This window comes from Scomber scombrus, chromosome 16, assembly GCF_963691925.1.
Source record: "Scomber scombrus chromosome 16, fScoSco1.1, whole genome shotgun sequence".
In the NCBI taxonomy this organism is placed as follows: Eukaryota; Metazoa; Chordata; class Actinopteri; order Scombriformes; family Scombridae; genus Scomber; species Scomber scombrus.
Window position 1 is genome coordinate 5,457,435 of NC_084985.1, and position 26,647 is coordinate 5,484,081.

Here is a 26,647-nt window from a genome sequence, read left to right on the forward strand (position 1 = left end):
GTCGGGCCTACAGTCGCCACATCTTTTCATGCGAAGAAGCTGGGCTGCTAAAACGTCAGTAATCCGTATTTATTCGCATAATTATAGACATATTTAAACCGTGTAGCTAGTGCATGAGTGGGGGATAGTGAGAAAGAGGTGGATGAACCATCAGCTTTAATGGTTTTACTCCTCTTTTCTCTTCTGTCGCTTTTCCTGCAGATGCATTCATGCTACTTAGCTTCTTAGCTTAGGTGGCTAATCTTAGCTTTAGCTTGTTTTTTTTTTTTTTAACCAGACAGAGAGATAATATATAGAGAGAAAGTGTATGCATGTATTAGATATCGCATGGGGGTAATGTGTTTGTATACCGGTGTGTATTTAGTGTTGTTATGTGTTGCTTTTATTGGTAGAGGAGTTTAAGAGCTATGTCACAGCTAATGGCTAGTTAGCATTTAGCATTAAGCAGCTGTGGTTTGTTGTCATCTCTCTTTTTGCAATATGACGTTTTATTCCCTCCCTTAACCGAATATATCACTATTATAGCCTACTTATCTGGTTAATGTGTGTTATTTGATACATAACCGAGTATATTTCCTCCTGTTAACTGTATCAGGCTGCTTTGCAAACTCCTTTTTTTTAATCTGCTGCTGCAAAAAAATGCATAAAAAAACACAAATATTTCTATTGACAAGCGAATAGACAGCTGGTATACACGCGAGGGGCTCTGTGGTGCTGCTTTAATCTGTATTTTATTTGCTATTGGATGTTTTATTCACCTCTTTAACCTAAGCTGTCACTATCATAGCATATTTATCTGTTTAATGTGTGTTATTCGTTGCATAACTGAGTATATTTCCTCCTGTTAACTGTATCAGGCTGCTTTGCAAACTCATTTTTTTAATCTGCTGCTGCCAAAAAAAAAAATGCATCAAATATTTCTATTGACAAGCAAATAGACAGCTGGTATACACGCGAGGGGCTCTGTGGTGCTGCTTTTACGTGATTAAATGTGTATTTTATTTGCAATAGGATGTGTTATTCACCTCTTTAACCTAAGCTGTCACTATCATAGCATACTCATCTGTTTAATGTGTGTTATTTGTTGCATAACCGAGTATATTTCCTCCTGTTAACTGTATCAGCTGCTTTGCAAACTCCTCTTTTTTAATCTGCTGCTGCCAAAAACAATGCATCAAATACATAAATATTACTATTGACAAGCAAACATGCAGCTGGTATGCATGTGAAGGACTCGGTGGTGCTGCTTTTATGTGATTTAAATGTGTGTTTTATTTGCAGTAGGATGTTTTATTCACTGCTTTAATCTAATCTATCACTATTATAGCCTACTTATCTGTAAAATCTGTGTTATTTGTTGCATAACCCAGTATATTTCCCTTGTTAACTGTATCAGGCTGCTTTGCAAACTCCTTTTTTTAATCTGCTGTTGCAAAAAAAATGCATTAAATATTTCTATTGACCAGCAAACAGACAGCTGGTATACATGTGAACTCTGGCATGCTGCTTTTATGTGATTAAATGTGTATTTTTTGTGCTAAAAGCAATATCTTCCTTGTGTTGGAATATTTCAGACCCTTTTTTGGTTTCCCAAAACAACTCCGGCCCGGGCCTCAGTCCGCGGTCTAGAGTTTGATATCAGGCTGATTGAGAGTGAAGCACGCCGGTGTGTAGCTGCCAGCCACCATCATGGGAGACAGTAGAGGTGAGAACATGCCTCATTTTTCATTTTTTTTCCACCCTAAGTTACATGCAATGCAAAAAAAAAGAAAGTTTAGTAAACACTGCACCTGTTAATGTTAATGTTGATATTAGCAACAGATTTAGAGATCTTACTTGCACATTTGTCTTCATGTGTGCTGTAAAAAATCAGGCCTGTGGAAGATAGAGTTCATGGTGAAGCAAAGACTATCAAATAAGTGTGTTTATATAAACTCTGACACACAAGCACCTTAAAAGTAGGTAGGTAGCAGCACAAAGCTCTTTTCCTCAAGATAACACTATGCACAAAATTATAATCTTATGTATGTTTGAATATATGTTATATATGTGCTCACTGTTTTTGCTTTTCTTGTATTACCTTTATATCTACTTAATGTGTGTGTTTTGACCTCCTGACCTAATTGTTTCCCCCTAAGTTACATGCAATGCTAAAAGAAATATGAATGTTTAGTAAACACTGCACTTGAGATGTGCCGTGTTAATGTTAATGTTGATATATTTGCAACAGATTTAGAGATCTTACTTGGACATTTGTCTTTATCTGTGCTGTTAAAATCAGGCCTGTGGAAGATAGAGTTCATGGTGAAGCAAAGACTTGTCCAGGATTTTCTTAAATGATCATATAAGTGTGTTTAAATGAACTCTGACACACAAGCACCTTAAAAGTAGGTCGGTAGCAGCACAAAGCTCTTCAGGGCTTTTTTCCTTAAGATGACACTTTGTACATAATTATAATCTTATCTATGTTTGAATATATGTTATGTATGTGCTAACTGTGTTTGCTTTCCTTGTATTATCTACATTATCTACTTAATGTGTGTGTGTTTAGTCTGTTTCTAAAAGCTGCACTGATGCAAATTCCTGTCAGCTGTGTTGACATAAAAGTAAACACTGATGATTGATTGATTGATTGATTGAGTTTACTTATAGTTGCATGTCTTGCAGAGAGTTCAATTGTCCAAATTGCTCATCCCACCAGATTTCCATTAAGATAAATGGGCTTAATTGAAATGAAGCAACCTATGTGTCTATAGGTGTAAATGTCTGTTGTTCCAAAACTAATTAAAATCAGTCAAGTATGTACTTAATTTAAAATACAATATCTTATCAATGTCACTGTGTACTTAATATGACAGTTATAATGATGTCTCTTTAAATAATGCTGCTTTTATTCCTACTGTATTAAGAAATGATAATCTATGCCAGTGTTGATGCCATACGTGTTCAGGTACACACTGTGCAGTTTGACGTCAAATTGCTCGTAAAAATATGTGACAGAGGTGCAGTTGTTACAGTATCAGAATTATATGCAGACATGTGAGAAAAATAAATATAGACATATAGACTCTGGATAATTGAATGAGACAAGACGTGTATTTAATAATTGAAAGCATGATCCTTTGTGGAGTTGGTGTATTTACATGATAGTGCGAGGCCCGGTCCCCACGAGCCACAGTAGAGGACTTGTGTGGGCCTATGATTTTTGTTTTTCCTGTGTTGAAGGCAAGAAAAGTTGATGGGATCAGACAACAAACAAGTACACAGCCTGAAGCATTGAACATGCAGCAGCTGCAGAAGAAAGTGTCAAATAAATAAATAAATAAAGCAACCAGTGTCATAAAAATATAAAGAAATTGAAGTGTGGTGGAGGATTGGTGAAATTAGTCTCATGTCTTGTAAGTTTCCAGCACTTGGGAACAAAAATAAAAATGTTATTTAATTTTTCATTGAACTGAACAGTAAAATTCTTCTGGATTGAGATCATAAAGTCTAAAAATACTTCTGGAAAATTTGGATTGATTTGTTCCCTTCTGAATGCACAACACAGTCACAGTCAATGCACATCTTAAGTAAACTTCCCCTCAGGTACTGTGTGTCAAAAAGACGATAATTACTGACAAATGTAGAGAATAACTACTCTGCTGTGTAAGTTTTACTCATGTTATTTAATTTGGCCCCAAACTCGAGGATGATGAAAAAGCTAATTTAAATCAGCTTTGTAATGAACTGTAACATTTAACTGATGTATTTAGATGATTATTTAACTGATTAGATGTTGGTATCAAGACAGCACATCAGTTGAGTTATTAATAACTAATATGCCGTTGTTGATCTAAGACGTGAAAAAAACCAGCATGTTATCAAACCTGCACTTTATTTTTTGGGTTATTCCACAGGGTATAGACCCCATTAAACTAGCAGCATTACTGCCATGGTAGTTTGTCATGATTATAAAACCATGGTTGAAAGAATAAAACAAATAGGCGGGAGCTTTAAGACCCAGATGCTTCTTTTTGGTTTTTTGTAAGGCAACCACCGAATCGCCTGTCCGTAGCCTAACAGTTATTCTGCTGTGGCGTAAACTGACTCCAGGGCTGCTTCGTATTCTTTTCAGATCATGGTAACTATGGTCGGTAAAGTCATACAGCTTCAGGTATGCTGCAACAGCCACGACTACTTTGTCCCAATTATCTCCACTTGTCATCATGCAAATGATGTCGGACACTTTCCTGCTCTGAGTTGAGGTTTTTTAACTCGGGGCGTTTGAGGCTGCTAAAACCACTCTGTCTGATTGGGGCCTAACAGTTTTTGCACTTTTTGCAAATTGACAACAGAATTAAACATAATATGCTCTTATTTCCAAATAACTTGTATCACCTCTCTTAATAGCATTAGGCTTTTTTGCACCACCTGATTTTCATTCATGTATCTTCTCATTCGGGTTGTCTCATCAGATTCCCGCAGCCCAGACAGTTCGTCTGTGTCCTCCCCTCCGTCTGGCCAGCGCTCCCCCCCACTGGTTCCCTCAGCTGCAGCTTCCATGACCTCCCTGCCTCCCATCACCTCCGCCGGGGTGAACAGCCCCATCAGTAGCATCGGTTCCCCTTTCTCCGTCATCAGCTCTTCGCTGGGCTCACCCTGCCTACCCGGCACACCGTCAGTAGGCTACGGCCCCATTAGCAGTCCGCAGGTAAGAGAGGAATGCTTCATTTCATTTCAGGGATATTTCTGAACGTACTGTGTGTTCCCCTCCATAGCATTGTTTTCCTGCTCTTTCACAGATTACATTCTGCTTTGTAATTACATGTTTTTTAAGCCACTGTAGGATTTAAGCCACTGTAGGATTTAAAGTGTACAATTTGCGTCAGATTCCTACATCCGTTTACAAGAATAATGATGAAATGCATGTTAAAAACCCCTTCTTAAAGTCATTGTGTTAACTTCCTGCTCTTTCTTTCAGATCAACTCAACAGTATCCATGTCAGGGCTCCATGCAGTGAGCAGTTCAGATGATGTGAAACCTCCATTGGGCTTGAAGCAGATGTCGCCCCACAGCCCAGGGCCGATGCTTTCCCAGAAACGCCTTTGTGCAATCTGCGGAGACAGATCTTCTGGTGACAACACCTCCTATTTTTCAGCTATACAGTTAAAACAGATTAAAAGTTTTACCGTGACACACAAATTGGCATACCCTTTTATTTGTGTCTTTGTGTTGCACTCACCATCCAGGTAAGCACTATGGTGTCTACAGCTGCGAGGGATGTAAAGGTTTCTTCAAACGGACAGTGCGTAAAGACCTGACCTACACCTGTCGGGACAGTAAAGACTGTATGGTGGATAAGAGACAGAGGAACCGCTGCCAGTACTGCCGCTACCAGAAGTGCCTGGCCATGGGCATGAAGAGAGAAGGTGAGCAACCACGTAATCTCGTCCAACCCCTCAGAAAATCACTGATTTTCAACTCCCTGTGGTCATCAACCATTCATAACAATGAGTGGTGCATTTAGACAATGATGAATTATTTGAAAAACGTAGGAATTTTAAAGTAATGACCACATAGTTCTTGTGGCCTCAATCAGCAGATAGAGTTTGGTCAGTCGTCATGGACGTGCCTCGACTGTGCAAACTTCATCCCTTAATGTCTGTTAAGCTTCTTTGTCATCCAATCCAGGTCATGACATATCCAGAGGAGCAGAGTCAAGGGGAACTTGGATTCTTTAAGACGTTTCACCTCTCTTCCAAAAGGTTCAGACCTTAAGAAGTATTTTGGATGAGAGTCTAACACAGGTCCAGTTGCCCATGACTCAGCTCTTCTTTATGTTTTCCCTAAATGAAAGCTGTGAGAGCTAAAGAAAACTTCCAGTTAGTGGAGTAATTTGTTAAACAACTATTTCCAGTCAATAATTAACCTTTAAGCTCAACTATAAACAGGCTGAAAAAGGTTATTTATTAATAACAGAAGCTGAGTGTTTTCAGGCAAGTGTTTGATTCATTTGAGCAGCATCACTGTCTTTATTTGGTATCACACACTCCAGATCTGTTTTCACACAGTAGTAAGGATAAAAAAATATATTTTCAAATCATTAAAATTTCAAAAATGTTTAGGTTTATACTCAGGACACATTGAAGAAGGTTGATGTTGATTGTCAATGGTATATTTGTCCTGCGAGACTGTCACTACTAATAAAGAAACCTTTATTTATATTTATTAAAGTGCTATTAGAAAAGATAACTATCAAAAAGTGTTTAGTAGACATGCACATCCGAGAAAACATCCTTGATCCAAGTGCTGGACTAAAGAGAAACTAAGTACAGAAGAGAAAGTCTGCACACTGAAGCTCCCTTTTTAGACACAGTTTTAAAATGTTTAACAGACTTCACATGTTGGTTACACTACTATAAATACATTCTCTGCTCATGGGCTGCCTCCTTCAAAGTCCACATATCAGTATGGGACACATCATTATTGGTCATTAAAGGTCTTTTGAGAAATGGTAGCCTTAATTTGCCTTAAATTGGAGGACATAACTAGGGAATCATTTGGGGCCGTCTGTATCCCGAAATTCATGTTATGCCTCATTGTGTAGTATCTAAGCAGAGATCACTAGCATTTTTCTTTTTGCTGTTGATTGGTATCAAAAATCTATATTAAATCCACTGTTTTAAAATAAAAAACTATGAAAAAGTCCTGTACATATAATGGACACTGTATAATGATGCAACCTGGCGATTTTTTTGTCTAGTTATAGTCTAAAAGTATCATGTAACCGTTTAGTTTCTACCAGCTATTTGTGTTTAGGAGCCAGACATAAACCGCCTGCTATTAGACTATAACATTGTTTACCTGCCGTGATTGAAATGGAACTTGAAAACTCAGCCAACTATCGCTCCCTCCAGTCATGACTGCTTTAGACAACAGACGACACATTTACAAATTAGGACTAAAACTGTTCCCCGCTTCATACAAGTGTCTTAACGCTGAAAATCACGTGAGATCCAATTTAAGCCAATCAGTGTGAGATTATCTGGTGCTAAATCTCTTTGAGTTGAGCAGTTTAAGTAAGGGCTAACTACGTACAAGGTACTGTGCTTTGCCCAGATTAGATTAGGATTGAGTTCATCAGAATTGAACTGCACTAAATTTGTTGTGGTTTGTTCCTAATTCAGTTTGTGTGCGATTAGTTTCTGAGACGTGTGACAACAGTTGTTCCTGTAACGATTGCTGTAGACACACAGTAATGGGTTAATGCAGATTTAGTTGTAGGGAAGGAGCATTTGATGGAGCCTCCATCTGTGGAAGCTCCATCAAATCAGTTGCTGAGGCAGCCTGTAAATCCTCCGTCTGACCTCAACTTTACCCAGAAAGCTTAAATAAGATCTTATATGAATAGCAGGAAATGAATCAGTCAGAATCATATTTTTGATGTGCGCTCTTTTCACGCAAGAGAGGTTTTATGATATCTCTGCAGTACGGGGATAGACAGAACGAGTACAGAGTGATAGAGAGGGAGACGGGGGTGGGTAAGCCTTGTAAACACTAACCCCCTTTCCCCCTCTCTTCCTCTTTTTTTTGTTTCCTCTCGTTCTCTCTCTCCCCCCTTCTCCCTCCTTCTGTAGTGGCCAAGATGAACGACAGATGTAAGGAGAAGAGGGAGGGAGGGGTTGTGTGTCTGTGTCTGTATGAGTGAGCAAGGAGCAAAAGAAAAAAACAAAAACAAAGAGATAATACATTGTGTATCAGTGAGAAGGAGCTAGTCTGAAATGTTTTCCATAGTTTCTTGCCAGTGCTCAGAGGTGGACCAATGCCAGTTTTGAATTAGTTCCCCATGTTTTTTATCTTTATGGATCCAGGGAAAGTTTGCTGAGTATGCACACTCCTTTTTTATCACCATCCTACCATACTGTATACTTACCCAGGTGCTCAGTTAGTGCAGTTTTGGACAGCCTCCCATCACAAACCCACTTCTTAAAAATTCATGGCCTCAGTCGGACCTTTATCAAATACAGACCCAGCGATCAGTGTAGATTTACGGTGATATCGAGCAATTTAAAATCAAGAGTGTTTCAAATCTCGGCCTCGCTTTACAGTAAGTGAACCTACCAGAATGTCAAGCAACTTCTTTAATCGATACCCAGACACATTAATGATCAATAATGGATTCATTATAGAGACAGAGCGCAATTAATTCCCACCCACTCTGGAGCGGGGAAACAATTCATCGCTCCCCATTGACTTTGTATTGAGTAACGGTGTTTTCATGTCAGTTCTGTTAGCTGGCAAACTACAGAAGAATACCTAAAATCTGCTGTGTGGTTGGATGCTCCACCAGCAGGGTTAAGAACCCAGATAGAAGTTTTTATAAGCTGCTGAACCAAAGAGCTCAACCTTTAAGAAGACAAAAGTGGATAAAAGGAAAGACAGATCCGAGCTGAGCTGCATTGACACCCTGCAGTTCAAAAACCTCCATAAAAATGACACATCTAACCCTCAGAGAACACATGAGGGGAAAAACAGAACAGACATTTAATTGAAATGTATGCTGTGCTCGTAGTAGATGTTTAAATCACAGAATCGCTAACCTGCATTCAGCTGAAACTGAAAAGCTAACTGTAAACTGAGCCTGAGTGGGAAATGATCGCATGTTTGTGACGGATGTTTAGAAACTGTTGTTGCCATATCATAACATATAAGTGTCATGCCAGCGTGTTGCACTATCTCTACTGTAGACATGATGTCAGCCCTTGCATTCATGTATTGCATCTTCATTTATTTTAATTTAATTGATCGCACATGAAAGAAAAAAAAGAATTTAGATGAGGAGAAGAGAACAGTTACCAACAAAAGAGAAATGTGCAGGACGAGCCAATGGTACTCATAATGGCTCGTCGGATGGCCCTCCTATGGTGAGACATACAACGAAAACGTATGAATAAAGAAAAAATACTAAAAGTGTTTCAAGTGTAACGAGAAAAGCGACAATTTGCACATTAGCATATACAGTGTTATGTTAACAGGTTTCAGCATATGCTATAAATTACCTTTAGCTCTCTGGAAGACATAGTGATAAAATAATCCTGCTGAAATGTAATATAAGAAATCTAATATAATATATAATAATATATATCCAGTGTTTTCCCCTCCAGTTGGCGTGTTTTTCAGAGTACGACATGTTGCGCTCTGTCTGTATTACAATAAAACAAAATGCTTTTCCTTGATGAGATTTGTTTAAAGCAATTGTTAGACTTCTTTCAAATCACACCAAAAAAATGAGATTTTAATTTTTTTTTTTAATTCTGTTTGTCGCTGTTCATTAAATGACCAAAAAATGAAGCGTAATCATTAGATGTACAAACGTTGTTTTCAGGGCTGAATAGTTCTTGATTGAAAATATATGTACAAAAATATTACATATGGAGATTTTAATTACATGTATTTAATTTGTCCGATTGCCTTTTGTCCCCTGAAATTGGAGGTCTGTTAATAAAAATGTCTTCAGTTCATCTGATGTGGGTCAATAAACGACTCATGGCAGCTCATCTAGAACGCTGTAAAAAATAGAAAATGCAGTGCGATTGCGTGGAGTCGCATTCATTGTGTTTACACTCACTTATATAACCTGGTTACTGACTGTTTTTTGGCAGCAACCTCGTTCCTTAAATGTCATGAAAATGAAAAACCCAGTTTCCTTCACTGAGTAAGAGATTAAGAGAAACGTTATAATCACAAATATCTGCTGGAAACTTGATTTCCTGGCAGTGAAACCTGGGCAAAGTTCTGTTGTATTTAATTGGATATCAAAACAGTTAGTTAACAAAAATACCTGATGTCCTGTTTGTCACATATTCTGCCTTGGTAGCGTGTGTGTGAAAGACAGTGTGAAAGACTTTGAATTGATCATGAATCGCACATATGTATGTCTCTTCTTTCCCACTGTTTCTTTTTTCACATTAACTCTTTCATCTTTCCCCATTCTTTTTTTTTGGATTGCCAATCTATATTTCTCATTTCTCACTGTCATCACCGCACATTTTCTTTTTTGCTCACCCCCAACTGTACCTCCTCTCTCATACTTTTCCTCCACTCTTTGGTTTTGTTGATTAATCCTTCCCGCTCACCCTCGTTGCAATTTCAACACTTCACTGCTTTTCATTGTCCTGTTTTTGCTGCGTTCTTGTTGTCTTTATTTTGTCCCCCTGTCCTCTGCTCAAACCACTCTGCTCCTCCATTCCCTTACACCTTTCCTGCTTCTATGTTCTTCCACATTCACCTCTATTCACCCCCCTCTCCTCCTCACCCACATTTTCTCCTTTGTGCTCTTTCTACTCTTTCTTGTCCTTCATTATTTTTTCTCCTGTGCCCTTCTCTGTCCACCCCAATAACCCCTCCCCCCCCCCCCCCCCCCCCCCCCTACCCCCCAACCCCTTCCCTGCAGCTGTTCAAGAGGAGCGGCAGAGGAACAAGGAGCGGGAGGGTGAAGTGGAGTCGACCAGCGTGGTGAACGAGGAGATGCCGGTGGACAAGATTTTGGAGGCTGAGATGGCCGTAGAGCAGAAGACAGAGCTGCACGCAGATGGAAGTTCAGGCGGCAGCTCTGTGAGTCGGGTGGATGGTGGAAATGAAGTACAAACAAAAGAAAAAAGGCCTTTAAGTAGCATTTTATATGCAGAATTTGAGTAAATGAGATGAATGCTAGTTTATAGATTTCTTGAGTTGATTCAAATACACTGTATAATGAGCTTATATGTTTGGTTAGTGCTGCAACTAACAATTATTTTTATTATCGATTAAACTGTTGATTATTTTTCTCGATTAATCGTCTAAAAATGACTGAAAAAAAGGTGAACACTGTTTCCCAAAGCTCAAAATGATTGTCTTTTTTCTTTTTCGAGACCTTACTCAACTAGTCCATAACCAAAATTTATTAATTATCTTCCTAAGACTAAATAAACTAGAATATATTCACATTTGAGAAGCTGAATTAAGAGAAAAAAGACTCAAAATGATTATTTGATGATAAAAAAATAGTTGATGATGTCCTTTAGTCAAGCTATCTGATGAAATAATAACTTAAATCCTCTAAATCTTCTCTCTCCAGCCCAACGATCCAGTCACAAACATCTGTCAGGCAGCAGATAAGCAGCTCTTCACCCTGGTGGAGTGGGCCAAGAGGATCCCTCACTTCTCTGAGCTGCCGCTGGATGACCAGGTCATCTTGCTACGTGCAGGTAAATAGAGATTAGGGGTCGGGGGCAATATGGCAGAAAATCTGACTATAATTACTTGTGATTTTCTTATCCTAAAAATGCCTTTGTAGTCTATTCATAGCCTGAAAAGTTAAATATTTAAAGCACTTAAACTTATCATCAGTGCATCAAAGTTTCAAATGTTTCTATTGCTGGCAGAGTTTATGTATTGTTTATATCACCAGCTATAGTGTAAATGGTTTCATGTGCATCTCTGGATATATTTCAATGTGTTCCTACGTGACAGTTCCTACTTTAACTTAGACTACAAGCTGAGAGTCTAATACTAAAGAGAATACCCTTTCCCTGGGTTTGTGTTAATCCATCATACTCTACCATAGCACCATTACACTTCTCCCAGTACAGCGTGTGAAATCCATATATATATATATTGAATGGGATTTTAACCTACAAAAAACACTTTCACTACAACTACCACGTTCCATGCTTTTACATTTTATTGAATTTGGGCCATCACGTTAAGTTAATGGTCTCCCTCATGTATGTACTCACTGGTGGATGAAACATTAGCAGCAACATCAATATATTGCAATTCAATACAAAACCACGTACTGTGACTTTAATCATCACCTCTGTGACACACTGTCGAAAAAAAACGTTTAACATTATAAAGATGTTTTTTTTTACAGTTCCATGCTTACCAATTTTACAATTACAAATGAATGACAGTAGATGTTAAATGAGACCAGGAACATTAAGTCCTACCAGGTATGAAAACAACTAAAAGAACTAAACTAAAGCAGTGTAATAGCCATAGACTGTATATAAAATGGACGTAACATCTGTGACGTCACCCATTGGTTTGTGGACTGCTGCTTGGAAGCCAATAGTATCGGATCTGAGCAGCGCCATCTTGAAAATTTCAGGTGCATGCCGGGTAAAATAAAAACACGGATTCTACTTATATGGGCATCAGGAGGAGCAAGAGACGCCCTCCTGAACCTGTCAACCAATCAACCTGTCAATCACGACGTAGCCACGCCCTAATGCATACCCTGCTTTATCGTCAAATATAAAATCAGGGAGGCCAAAATGTCCCAAATGAACATCATACTGCATTGAAGAAGGCTTTAAACTAGCGATTGAGACCATAAACACATTTTGAAAACGTTTACTGAGGTTAGAAATCAAGTGAGAAGTTGGTGAATTCTCCATTGACTTGTGTAGAGACGGAAGTCCTTTTGACACCAAAACGGTCGCCCCCTGGTGGCCTTTTGATAGAATGCAGTTTTAAGTTACTTCCTCATTGGCATCATTTCAGAGGACCGGAACTCCCCGCCTGGTAATAGTAGAATATTTATGCATTTTGATTCACTAGAAAATATTGAGACACCCGACTCTTCTACAGGTTGGAATGAACTCCTGATTGCGTCGTTCTCCCATCGCTCCATCTCGGTGAAGGATGGGATCTTACTGGCCACCGGCCTGCACGTCCACAGGAACAGTGCTCACAGTGCGGGTGTTGGAGCCATCTTTGACAGGTAACACACAGGTTCATACAGTAGATGGACAAGTTGACAGGCATCACCACACTCTAGTGATTATTTCCCCCTTCTTTTAAAGTTTGGGTGGATAACCCATCTGGGAGGAGATGCCACCATTTAAAATACAACAAAACACAGCACTCACTGGAGAGTTTTAGCAGTTTATGATTAAGATGATTGTTCAGAGACACATTTTTCTACTTTGAAATTCAAACTGCGTAGGATCCCTGCTGGGAATAGATGCGCTTCAACACAGTATCAGAACCACCTACTCTTAGTCTGAAATAAACCGACACTGAAAAGCTACATAAACTACACAACTTGAATTCACCTGGTAAATCCACATCAGCGCTAAAAAGTAGATGACGAAAGAAAGAACTCTTGCCTTTATTCATCCACAAGCATTTCCTTTTTGTGTGTGTGTGTGTGACGGTTTTACACACATTGCATTTTTATTTTTTTTGTGTAATCTAAACACGCACATGGTTCAGGTTTTAGCTGGATTATTAGGATTTGAGGTAAGATGTTAGCGTTCTGTGTCTTCATCGCTGGTTGGCTGCAGCTGCTGTGTTCTGCGTTGGCTGTGATTGGCTGAGAGACTTTTTGCTTCTTTAGTACTTGCCTGTAGGGTGACAGCGCATGCCGGGGAGGCTGGTGACTAATAGACAAGCATGTGCACACACAAACGCGCACACATACTCAGCCGCATAGCACATATTGCAGCATTTTGATAATGTAATAATGGCTGGCTAATGTAGACTACTAACGTGTAAAATAGGATAGAAATGCTCCTTATAAAATTATGATAAGTAAGTTAATGTAATGTTTTACATCCCATTATTGCACAGAGGTCTGGAGACGTCATCGGTATGAGGTTTAGTGACCACATAATAAATACTTTGTGATTTCATGTCAACATAAAGAGCTTTGTTTTCTTGTGATCATAATATAATTTAATTTTTTTTATATAATCCAGTCAAAAGGATAAAAATGCACAAGATTCTGATAATTCTCTATAAATAGAAGGTGTGACGACTTTATTCTCTTTAGGCTACTGTATTGTATTGATTAGTGACCACAGACACATTATCACTTCCTATAGGAATAAGTTATAGTTTATTGCAGGTGTGTCAGTTAATATATGTTATCTGCTGGCTATACATTACTATAACATCATAGTTTAATGCATTTTTTTTTTTTTAAATCTAATCCATGATCACAGGAAAACAAAACAGAAATTACAACCATGGCCTCTGCAGCCTTCTGCATTTTTGCATCAACCGTCAGTAATTACATCAAATGTAGGATTATGTGTTTTTCTCTATTAACTAAAAATGTAATAACTCAAATTATTACATTACGTATTATTGTTTCAGAATATATATATATATTATTGAATTATTATGCTGTAATAAATGCTGTTTCATGTCATAATGGGATGTTTTATTATATATATTATACCAATCAGTATCTTACATCAGCACGTTTTAATATATTTTCAGTGATTTGAGTGAGACATTATCACCTGCCTGAAGTCAAACCATACAGATAATATTGCAAATCTTAATGAATTTTACATAAAATCCCAACCACATCACAGCGTGTTGATTCACTGTTAATTACACAGTAATTACATTGTTATAAAGGAATAATTCCACCTATAAAATCCAGTCAGGTTTTTAATTAAAGCAAGCTAACTGGGCTCATGGCAAACGGCTCAATGTTTTCTCTCTGATATTTACGCTCTCTTCTAGCGGCAGGCTTCTGTTTCAGCTTGGTATCTGTTTGAAGCTACTGGATTGTACTTTAGCAGAGAGGGTGTCAATACTGAAAATCCTAATATGTAATAATTTCTTTAACACCTTGGTTGAAGTAGATTTCTTATTACGGTGGCTGTGAAGTGCAAAACACAACAACCTCCACGAAAACAACTGAGCAAAGCAGAGAATACAACCACATTTCAGGAAAGGGTGTGTTCCTACTATTTTTTCTAAGCAGCACACCTTGACCTGTGGACCTTTTTCACAGCAGACGTTTTTAACTTGTCATTGCAGGAAAAACAAAGGTGGAAGTGGTAACATTAATAATAGCTCAGTCCATACTTAATGCACTAAAACAGTGTCATGAATTTGGAAAAACTTAGTGGGAATCAGCTGTCGTTAATGTTATTAACCCTCCTGTTGTCCTCGAGTCAAGGAAGGAAGGGAGGAAGAAGGAAGGAAGGAAAGGAGGGACAAGGAAGGAAGGGAGGAATAAGGGAGGAAGGAAGGAAGGAAGGAAAGGAGGAAGAAGGAAGGAAGGGAGGAATAAGGAAGGAAAGGAGGACAGGAGAAATAAGGGAGGAAGGAAAGGAGGAAGAAGGAAGGGAGGAAAGGAAAGAAGGACAGGACAGAAGGAAGGAAGGATGGGATGAAGGAAGGAAGGGAGGAAAGGAAACAAGGGAGGAAGGACAGGAAGGAAGGACAGGAAGGAAGGAAGAAGGAAAGAAACAAGGGAAGGAAGGAAGGAAGGACTGAGGAAAGAAGGGTGGGAGGGAGGGAGAAAGGAAGGGAGGAAGGAATGAAAGAAGGACAGAGGAAAGAAGGAAGGGAGGAAGGAGGTAGGAAGGACAGACGGAAGGAAAGAAGGGAGAAAGGACAGACGGAAGGAAAGGAAGGAGGGAAGGTAAGAAGGAGGGAGGGAGGAAGGGAGGAAGGGAGGAAAGAAGGAACTGTCAGAACAGACGGGGTCAATTTGACCCGGGAGGGCATTATTAAAGGTTAATTGTACCTGTGCATTTCTTGACATGTCTAAATGTCTGCTGTGACAAAAGGTCTGTCGTCCACATCTTCTTCAGAAAGACAGACCTTTTATTTTCTACTCTGTGAAATGTGTTTTCTGAAATGTTTATTTTCTGTTTTGTTGACTTTTTTATGAACATGTTATTTTATGTTGTTAATTGATTTTTCTTTAATGTTTTTTTGGTGTGTGTTTTGCACTTCAGAGTTTTCCTGTGAAACAACTACAGCTCAGTGAAACCTGCTTAAGTTTCTTTATTTGATCATCTTTGTTGGAGTCACTTGTAGTTTTAAGCTGCATTAACAACATTATAGCCGGTAACACCTGTTGAAGGTTTAAGGGTTAATTGCTTTTTCCCAAGTATGAACAGTTTTATGTGTACTAATGGGTTTCTGCTGTTAATGCATTTGGCTCATAGGATTTATCATAACCTCCTTTCTGCTTATGTTGATACATGTGAATTTATACATTAGATTACAGTTTCAGGTGGTTTAAAACTGATCAGTTGTTTCTCAGAGTTGCATATTTGAGTATTGGAGCAGGATAAAATAAAGCTTGAGCCCATGTATAGTGTTTTTAAAAAAAAGAGTTTTTAATATATCAGAAACTAGTTTGTATCACCGCAGATTTTCAACATCAATCATGTGTAGGAACTTCTAACCTGTGCAGCTGAAGGGCTCAAAAACAGCCAGAATACTGTAATAACAATGTAACTGTGTAATAACATTGTAATAACACATTGTGATTGAATACACAGGGCGCACAATGCCGAGGTTGGGGCCATATTTGACAGGTAATTACCACTTGCCACTACACAAACACTTTTTCTTGAACCCCTCCTCTTGAGTCAACATCAAAACAATCACTGAGCTTAAAAGTTGATGCGTTGAGGCTTTTCTGCAGCTTTGCCGAAGCCAGCCGGGTCTCAAACAACACCTGCCGAGAATCACTCAGCAAACTGTGGCGGCGTGGTTTCGATGATGATGATGATGATGATGATGATGATGATGATGATGATGATGATGACAAATGGCAGTGCCGCGTTTTGATTTTGAATCCAGCCCCCATGTTTTGATTGTGGCTTTGAGTGCTAAAGTACTTTTCATCTTGCACCCATTCATGATGCGTCTTGTTGCCAATCCGAATCCTTGTGGAGCCCTGCCAAAATGTGTGGGCTTACTTTGTGCAGCTAGCTTTCTGTTAAAGTGTTAATGGTTGGATATAACTCTAAATAATGTATATCTCCAATGCAGGACACTATTTTCAGGGTCAGTTTTTGAAGTTCTCTCTTTAATGATGCCTCTGTGATGGGTGGTGCCCATTTTTAAATACACTCTTAAGTGTGTAAAATGACTAATTTTCTTCCACTTTCTCAACCAAATCTGAATGTAACTTTTATCCTTTGTGTTGGGTTTGCATTGATACATGGATTTGGTAGTGTAGTGTATTGTAGGCTCGGTCAGTGTCATTAAAATCTGACCTCATCAGAAGCAACGTAGGAGTAGCATGTAGGACTAGGAGCGGCCCAGACGAGGTCTCTTAAATCTAAAGTGACATTCTCGTGTAAACAGTTTTCTGAATTTGCTGATAATGATGGTATGAAATGTATTTGCTGAAATGGGTAGTAGAGAGTTAGAAGAGAGTTTTTGATGGTAATCCTTTTATATCTCATATTACATCTAATGCAGCATGATAACTCCAAAGTTTATTGACCTGTTATGTTGATATATTGGTAAGATAAGTAAATAAGTCTTTGGTATTTGTTTATAACTTATCCATTTTAAATTCTTATCTCTACTGGCCACATGCATTGTCTTTGAATAACAATGAGAAACCCATCTTAGATAGTTGGGTTTTGAGATTTGTGAAGCATGTTTACAAATGAATGAATGGCATTTAATGTTAATAATACTCAAACAATCAAATTCACCATGGTGTCTTTGTTCTGGCTCTTTCTTCATTCTTTCACCACAAAGTTCATCAAACACTCTCTTGTGCATCTGAGTAATCTTTGTGCGCTGGCGAATGTCCCCGAAATGTTGTCAAGTATCTTCATTTAGCAAGTGAAGACAATGTGCGGGTGTCTCTTCCTCTTTTGAATATGTGCATCACTAAGTTAAATCTCCTTGTTTAGAGGTTAATGCCGATACAGTGGTACTTTTAAAATGACTAAACCTGTTGCATACTCTAAAACAAGCCAGTTTTGAGTCCTTGAAATATATTAAAGAAGGCATTAGCAGTAATTAAATGTGATGTTCTGGTGTCTTTATTCTTCTCTGTGAGTGAGAACATCTGTTTAATGGCTGTAATGTTTGTGCGTTTGGGCTTAGAGCATTAAAATCTGTTTTTAGCTCCTGAATCCTGACTGGCATTTGCTTAAGCCTCCTTATAGTCGTCTCTTGAGGTCAAAACTAGGGCTGCGATTATTATTGTTATGGTCAATTCATCTGTTTATTATTTTCCTAGTTGATCAATTAGTTGTTTGGTCTGTTCATTGTCAGAAAATGGTGGATGATGTTAATGACAACAACAGTCAACAATCCAAAGATATTCAGTGTACTATCACAGTTGACTGAAGAAACAAGAAAATCTTTAATTCACATTATATTATATTCATTTTAGATGGTTGAACCAGAGTTAGGGCTTCTCTTTTTTGCATAAACAATGATTTAAAACAAGTAATCTGTCATCAAAATAGTGTGGGATTCAATATTGTGTCGATTGATTTGAATAATTGTTGCAGCTCTGGTCAACATGAAATAGTGGCAGATAGGGTTGAGCTGATGGGTGATACCATCATCGGTGGAACAGAGGAGGATATCATCCGTCATTATATGCAAATTCTATTGACCTCAATCAACCCTAGTGGAAAAAACCTTTAAAACTAGACAGGAAACTAACCTTTTTACTCTCCAGCCTCGGTAGATTTGAAAGGTTTACCAGCCTCTTTGATTATCTTACACACAATGGAGTGAAGCAACCGTTGAAATCGTCAGTAGGTGAAACCAGAACCAGTCACAGCCACAACGTAACTCTATCTGGTGGCAGCAGTTTACCACCTGGGCCATTTTATGACCAGCGGTTTTTTTGTTGTTGTTTTTTTGCAGAAGCAGCAGTTCAGCCATGCTCTAACTAGTGTGGACATTAAGTCTGTGACAGTGTGATTATGGAGTGTGGTCCCTCTCTGTTGTTCTCACTCTCTTCTTCCTTCCCTTTCTTTCTCTTGTTGCTTTTCTTGCTCTGCTACCTCGGTCTCTCCCTCGTTTTCTTTTTTTCTTCTTTCCTTTTTGCTTCTACTCTCTTCTCTAATGTGTTGTTGCCCTTCTATCTTTTAACTGTGACTCCCCCTTGCTTCTCCTCTCTTCTCCTCTCTCCTCCTCTCTCCTCTCTGCAGGGTTTTGACAGAGCTTGTGAGCAAGATGAGAGATATGCAAATGGATAAGACAGAACTGGGCTGCCTGCGAGCCATTATCCTCTTCAACCCAGGTACACAGTCAGCCAGAATCTGGAAAATATCAGACACAGAAAGACAGTGAACAAATTAATGTCTGGGGAAATTAAAGTTAAAAAAATGTCAAATATATAGCAACAGATAATGTAAATGTTGTCTTCTTCACCTAAAGATGCCAAGGGTTTGTCCAACTCCAGTGAGGTGGAGCTCCTGAGAGAAAGGGTGTACGCGTCTCTCGAGACTTACTGCAAACAGAAATACCCCGACCAGCAGGGCAGGTACGTTACAACACCCAGACACACCCACCTATAAGAGGTGAGGTCTCTGCATGTGATAGGTCTGGGTGCCTGTAATGCAGAGACACATCAACACAGTTACATCATATTTTAGCTTTAAATGTCACTGCATCACACAGCAGCTGGTTAAAGGCTGGATGTGATGCATGATGTTGTTTCTCCTGTGAGCATTTAACAAAGAGCTGCTGCCACCCAGTGTGATTGATTGATTGATTACTGCCATGGTAGCACTCATCCACACTTACATATACATTCAATTTATGTTTGAGTAAAAGCTCTGATGTCTCTGGTTCTAGTAGGACTGTTTATGTCATCACATTGCTTTAATTGTCTCTTTTGTTTTCCTATTTTTTTAAGGTAAGGAATAAATGCAAAACAAGGTGTCAGGAGACTGTTGAGAGCGTTGACACGTAAAGCATGAATTAAGCTTTAGGCTGCGCTGTTACACAACAATGATACATCCTTAGATAGCGTCATGCATTTTGTGACATTTTGGGTCTTCACCCCCCCCCCTCCCTCCAACTCACTGCAATTTGTTCCACTCTAATAGGTTTCCAGTACAGTATGATTTGTGCTTTGAAGTTGAATTTAAAGATGAGACTAAAATGCCATCCACAGCCAATAAACACAGTGTATTTTGTTATGAACTGCAATATTGTGAACATCTGTATCAGTCTGTATTTGGTTTGTGTCTTCTTAAGGATCTTAAATCTTTCTCCCAGATTATAAAGGCAAATATGGCAATTTAATACATTATATTTTCACATATTTTTCCTGAATTCTTCATATAATTGATAGATCTCAGGACATTTCTCACACTAGTCTCCTCTTCATTCGTTCCCGTGTCGTCCAGGTTTGCAAAGCTCCTCCTCCGGCTCCCAGCACTGCGCTCCATTGGTCTAAAGTGCCTGGAGCACCTGTTCTTCTTTAAACTGATCGGTGACACGCCCATCGACACCTTCCTGATGGAGATGCTGGAGGCACCTCACCAGCTCACCTAGAGGAGCCAGCCAGGTTCAGTCCGGTCAGGATCCGATGCACACCAGGATTACCTACAGCCTGCCCCCCTGTTGGGTCGCTGGCTCTTGCCATTGGGCTTCACTTAAACTGCAGCACCTGCTGGTTTTAATGTACCAGCTCTTACACTTATACACACACATACTGTAGACCTACACACACACACATGTTCCCTTTCACCGGCTAATTCTCCCCACACACACACACACACACACACACACACACACACACAAACACACACTGTTACATGCAGATCCTAACTTGCAGAAATGAATCGACATGCAACATAACTATTACACACAGGATATGGCTCTGAATGAACAGAATGCTAATACATACACACAAACACATTTGCACCCTCTTATCCCATACTCAGTTTTCCCCCGTAGGGGTTAAGACTCAAGGAAAATATCCCCTTTTTATCACAAAAATTACAGCTAATGTCTTAATTTTAAGTCAGCCTTCAGTTTTCACATCTTCATCTCACAGTGGGTTTTTGCTTCTGCATATCTGGTGTACTTCCCCTGTTTTTACTCGGTTACACAGCTATCTGCACCTCTGTATATTGTATCCATCATTAGTCGTTTAGTTATCCATGTATGGTTTTAGTTTAAAATCAGGTGTGTAGCATTTCAATCAACTGTCCACCATCAAACAAATTGACTTCTTATTGGTCAGGAAGTGTCCTATAACGGACAGGCAGACACACCCTCCCAATGAGTTCATCCAATCTTGTTCACCTTAAAATATTTTATGCTTTTTTTTGAATATTCATGCTGAAACTTGTTTGAGTTTCTATCTTGAAGTACTGTACTCATGAAATGAGAGCTTTTTCCGAGGCATTGTAATCCAGGAAAAGGGGGCTGGGAGCACTTTGTTGAAAAGACAGACTTTGTCCTTCCCACCCTGATGCGCACAGTGGGCTTTGTAAGACAAGAAGAATGACTTGAATTTTCTTTTTTTTTTCCTTTTGCTTTGATTTGATTTGATCCTTTTCTCTACTTTGGCAGTTGGTTGGCATTTTGAACAGTTTGAGGCTCACAGGAAGTACAGCTTAATGCAAGATACAATAGTATTTGTTTCTCTTTTATCTCCCGTTCCTCCAAATCCCCCCTTTCCTGGTGGTCATTTATGCACTTTTTGTGAGTTGTAACTGTGTAAATGTTCCTGTTTTCTCAAAATGACCATCTATTCTCAGACACCTAAGATGACCTTTAAGGTACTATGTGTAGGGTTTTCTCATTATTGCATCAATTTCAAATCAGATGAGATGATTTGATTTAGACTTTGCAGAATAATTTGCTACTTCCTGTACAGATGATAACCAGGTTTGGGAATTAACACTAGCCACCAATCAAATCGTGAACATTTTGGCTGGCAGCAGGTATGTTAACCTGTTCCAACAGTCCAGCTGATTATGATAGGTAGCTCTTTATTCCAAAAATCTGCTGGCCACAGAAGAGGAGAATAATCTTCTGTGTAGCACTGGCCAACCTGTAGCGGTGTTGTGAGTAAATAAATTAGTCTAGTTTTGACCTTTCTTCGCCGCAGCTATGGAAGTGTCCTTGTACAAGTTACTGAACGAACCAGTAACTTTGTGAGGCATTGCTTTGCATTCCAGATGCTGCACTCTGTCCTCTTTTTCAAAACAAGGTGCAAAAACTACATTTTTAGTGCAACACACACACAAAAAAAGAACAGCAGAGATGATAAATATGAAGATTAGAAGTGATTCTACAGTGGCAATAATGCAACATCTCATTTCACCAAGTAGTCAGTTGGCGATACTTTTTTTTTTTAACCCATCGCTCATGGATGGATCATCAGCTGCGAATATCGATTCTTAAATCAAAAGCACCAGTGTTTGACTCGCAGAGGACGTTTTGTGTGCCATGTTACTGTATCGCAATAATGAAAAGAATTAGTTCTATTTAATGGAAATCCTACACTTACTACCTGCAGCTTTGAAAACTTTATTCAGTGTGTATCAGCTCAACGCTTGCGACTTTTGTACAGTAGATGTAAATAATAGAAGAAGAAAGAAAGAAAAATCACACAGGAGTCATGCAGAAACAAAGGCCTGTTTCACACTCATGTGAATGTGAAATATGCGGCTCTAACTAAATTTGAAAAGCTCTATTTTTTTGCTGTCGAATCAACATTAGACTCGCCTTCCGTGTATTGACGTCACCATGAAATTATTATTATTGAGCCCAGGGCCAAAACCACACCTCACTGCTGCTTTTGCACCAACTTCTGCCAATGTTCCCTGATGTTCTGGGTAATTGATTGGCTGGATTTCATTGACAATGGCACTTGACATTTACTGTGATTGAAAAATTGTGGGCAACTGAATCTGAGCATTGCATTGAGAAATGACCCTAACCCTAACCGTCTACAACATGCTCCAAGTTGAGCAATACTGGGGTACACGTTAAGACTGTATCGCCTATTTGTTAGTAAAGTATTTACAGGAGTGTTGAAGTTCAGAAGTATATTTAGCCTTATTATTAGTCACTGCATTTCATACAAAAATTCGTAACGTACATTTTGCAGTATCATTCTACAGGGAAGAGGTACAGTTGTCCTCTACCAGGTGCTAAATAACTGATGTGGTCTTTTTAGTTTAAGACTTGCACATTTACATCAATGCAAATACACAAGACAAATCAAGACAGCCATTTGTCCACCACAGGTCTGCTTAACATGTAGATTTTTTATTTTATGTGTTACTTTATGACCCCTAACTTTACTGCAGACTCCAGCTATGGAAAATGAACACCAGCTAAGTGCTTGTACACTTTGGCTGTGGTGGATAAGTCTCTGTACGTTACCAGACACAGCTTAGAGTCTTTTGTATTTTAGAAAGGCTCGTGGAAACTGAAAGTAGCCGTTGAATTTCGGGGGTCGGCCCACCCGCCCGCTACTTTGACCACATTTGAGCAATGAGCTTCCTGCCCCGCAGATAGTCCAAATACTTCTACTCAAAGAGGATCCTCGGCCCCCCCCCCCCCCCCATGTGATGTGGACAATGGAGGCAGACAGTTAAAGATGACCTGTGAGACAGGTGCTTCTTTTAACACGTCGATGGGTTGGTCTAACCATAGAGTTTGGTGTTGTTTCATTTTTTTCTCCACTCATGCATGTGTACGGCCATCTCAAAAAAAAAAGTAGTCTCCAGATGTCCATTCATTTCGTACATGCAGAAGAAAGTCAGCCCCGCGTACACCGTTACTGCCTCATTCTGGTGTTTGTTAGCGTGGAATAGCCAGGTGCAGCTGATGCTTTGCGTGAAAAGCACCAACACCTGCTTGAATTCTTATACTGTATATGCTACCGTTCGGTCTCAGTGCTTTAGCGGATTGAATTTGTTCAGATGAGCCAAAACGAGCTGTTTTGAGACTTAAGTGAAAAAAAGATTTTGTGGCAACCGGGTTTTGAGACACTTTCTCAGTCTTTTTGTTGTTGGAGCATATCTCTAGATAAGAGGTAAGATAACCTTTAAAAGTGCAACCCAAAATGAGATTTTGAGAGTAGCCTGACTTTAGTATGTGCGCTTTTGTAAATAATCTTACCTTCTGTTTGGTTGGTGTCTCAGCATCTTCATCTGCAGGATTTTTCTTTCTTTTTTTTATGTTTGGAGCTTCCTCTGTTGAATGTTTCAGCTTGCTGCTACAGTATCACGTTTAAAGCCGGGGATGGGAATGATTACACAATCATTCAAGGGCCGAGTGACGAACTTGTCTACGTTAAGAATATCACAAACGTAACACAATTGTCTGAGCAAATGCCAATCTTTTGTTGACGATTCATCAAAAAGCAACATATGCAACTTGTATATTCATATTGTGGTAACGTGGTTAAGCAGTCGTCATGCAATATGCACATTATGTTTCTGGCATTTGTCATTTTTTAGCTTTTAGTCTGTTACATCAGTTAATAATAATAACTGGCAGTGAAATTATTTAGAGTTTCCATCCCTCCATATAACAGCAATGCATTTTAAGTTTGGCAATGCCATGTTTGTATTTCTTTACATTTTTGCTTTGAGCTTAGGTCATTTGAAGATGATTAGCAGATACAGACAAACAAAAAAAGACTATACAGATAGTGCAGGTTCTGTATGTGAAGCTACTCAAAGCTTTGCTGATCGAACCTGCCTGTTTTAGCAAGAGCTGGTGGTTGGGTGTCTTCTTTTTTTCCATTCTTTCTTTTTTTTTTAGCATTTGTTATAAAGTAAGTGTGGCCACGTGTGTTATACTTTAACACACGTGTGTGTGAAATCTGTCTGCAGCTACCGCCTTTTGACTGGCAGATACTGTAGCTTCGGCTGTGACGTGCTGAGCGCTGTTTAATTGATTTTGTGGTGCAAAATAATAAAAAGATGCACAGAGGAATTAGGAGCCAGGCTGGAGGGGTGATTTAAAACTGGCTTTGTTGACCTGATGCTTTATCAACACAACCCAGCCTCCTCCCTTCCTTCACTTTGCCCCGTCTCCACTGCTTTTCTTTTTGTTTTTGTTTTTTTAAACTTAAACACTTATTCACTCGCCCACGTTGGCTGAAAACGTCTTGGGCTTTTTTGCGTTGGAAATGGACTTATGTAACATAAAAACTTGCCAATTATTCTTTGGACTGTTTGAAAAGGATGTGAAGCTTTTCGTGAATCAAACATATGGAGAGCTGTAAGGAAGGGATTCAGTACTGTGTGTCCCTCTTTGCTTAACTTTACTTGACGGCAGAGCAGCGACGATCTGCGGTCGCCGTGGGAGACCGCCGGATCGCACCGCAACGCCCACAAAAATGTTTGTCGTTGCAACCGTGTGCACTCAAGGCAGACGCATGCTGTGACCTTTTGACTGTGTAGCAGTATTGTTGTCGCTGTCTTTGTTACATTTTTGAAATTACTCGCTTTTTGAAAATAAAGACATTAATTAAATATGCTTTTTTTTTTTTTTTTGTAATGGATCGCAGGCTGTGACTGAAGAATTGATCATCGTGTATAGATTAGATATCAGGGAGGCATTTTGACCTATTAATACAGGCCCCCTGGAGCCGAGGCCCATCCCATTATGATCAATGAGGCGCAGTGTGTGCTATGCAGCCTTGAAACCACCACCCTCACTGGTTTATTTATCACTGCCAAGCTGTTAGCGGATGTGGCCGTTTTAAATGCAGGGCCACTCTGTACCCAGTGCTTGTTTTGTCATATATGTTGTGATTATTGTGCAGCGCACTAAAGAGTGTGCGCTAACCTTGCCCTGTGTAGTGCATACTAAAGAGGGGCCCTAATAGGGATTGGAATGACAGCTCGTGTGAAGAGGGGAGAACTGGTCTTAGGAGAGATGAGTAGACCAGTGTGTGGCCCCCTCTGGGTGCTCAAGCTGTGCATTGGTGCTTTTTTTTTTGTTTCTTTTTTTTTAAGGGTTCCCCAGCCTGAAAACTTTGGTTTCCAAGACACAGGGAAATGCATATATGAGTGAAATGCAAATAAGGAATGATTTGACCAGCCTAGCCCTTGCCCTACACCTAGACCTGCTCCTCTTGAGCTGCATTTGGTTGGGTGTTTACTGCATCCAGGTCCAACTGCAACTTTTTGTGTGTTTACTGTGTCAGAATCACGTGTGGCTCTAGCTGGATATGACAAGCTATAAAAAAACAAAACCCTCAGAATCGGTTATAGATTAAGAGTGAGAAACTGTGGTTCTAATTGTAGACACGCAGTGCAAAGGATCTAGATACATTGAATGAACTTGATGGGAGGCGTCAACTTACTATTATTGCATTGGAGGTGGTTGTTGTTGTTGGTTTTAAAGGTTGGAGGAATTGTGAAGGGTTGGTTAGAGAGAAAGAGGGAGGAAAAGGAGGGCAGGGACTTAAAGAACTCTGATCAGGTGTTTATTTGTCGATCAAGAAGAAAAACAGAAAAAAAAACTTTTTTTTCCCAGTAGATCCTAGAATCTTCCTTAATGTTTACTCTTCACCTAAACAAAATTCACACTGTTTCTTTATCTCGTTTCCTGTCTCCCTCGTCTCTGACTATGCTATTCATCTTTTGTTTATTACAAAGTATTAAACAAATACAAGAACTGTAAAATCTGAATGGAATCTATCACTCTTATTTTTAATTTCTTCATTCTTTTTTTTTCTTTAATTTTTTTTTCTTGTGTCTGTTCTTTGTCCCGTTTGTATCCTACTCCATTGTACATGTGGAGCTGATTGACTTATTGTGTGCTTCGGGGATTGAAAGAAGATATAAAAAAAAAAAAAATCTGAATAATTTTTTCAGTCATTAATTCTGAATCTTGTTTCTGTTTGTTGTATCATGTCCGAGTAAAGGTTTTAATACTGTA

The 26,647-nt window shown here is 39.2% G+C and overlaps 1 protein-coding gene across 2 annotated transcripts; it reads left to right on the top strand.

The window, feature by feature from the left end:
* On the top strand, nucleotides 1-26,647 carry rxrba (retinoid x receptor, beta a). 2 transcript variants are annotated; one of them, XM_062436067.1, is made up of 13 exons: nucleotides 1-54; nucleotides 1,575-1,705; nucleotides 4,458-4,693; nucleotides 4,964-5,117; nucleotides 5,233-5,412; nucleotides 7,621-7,641; nucleotides 10,437-10,597; nucleotides 11,100-11,229; nucleotides 12,617-12,749; nucleotides 16,288-16,323; nucleotides 18,925-19,016; nucleotides 19,154-19,259; nucleotides 20,131-26,647. In XM_062436067.1, exons 2-13 carry the CDS (start codon nucleotides 1,690-1,692, stop codon nucleotides 20,276-20,278), a joined length of 1,413 nt encoding a protein of 470 aa, XP_062292051.1. In that variant the 5' UTR covers nucleotides 1-54; nucleotides 1,575-1,689; the 3' UTR covers nucleotides 20,279-26,647. The 2 variants fall into 2 exon arrangements, with proteins under 2 accessions (XP_062292051.1, XP_062292052.1); XM_062436068.1 differs by lacking the exon at nucleotides 7,621-7,641.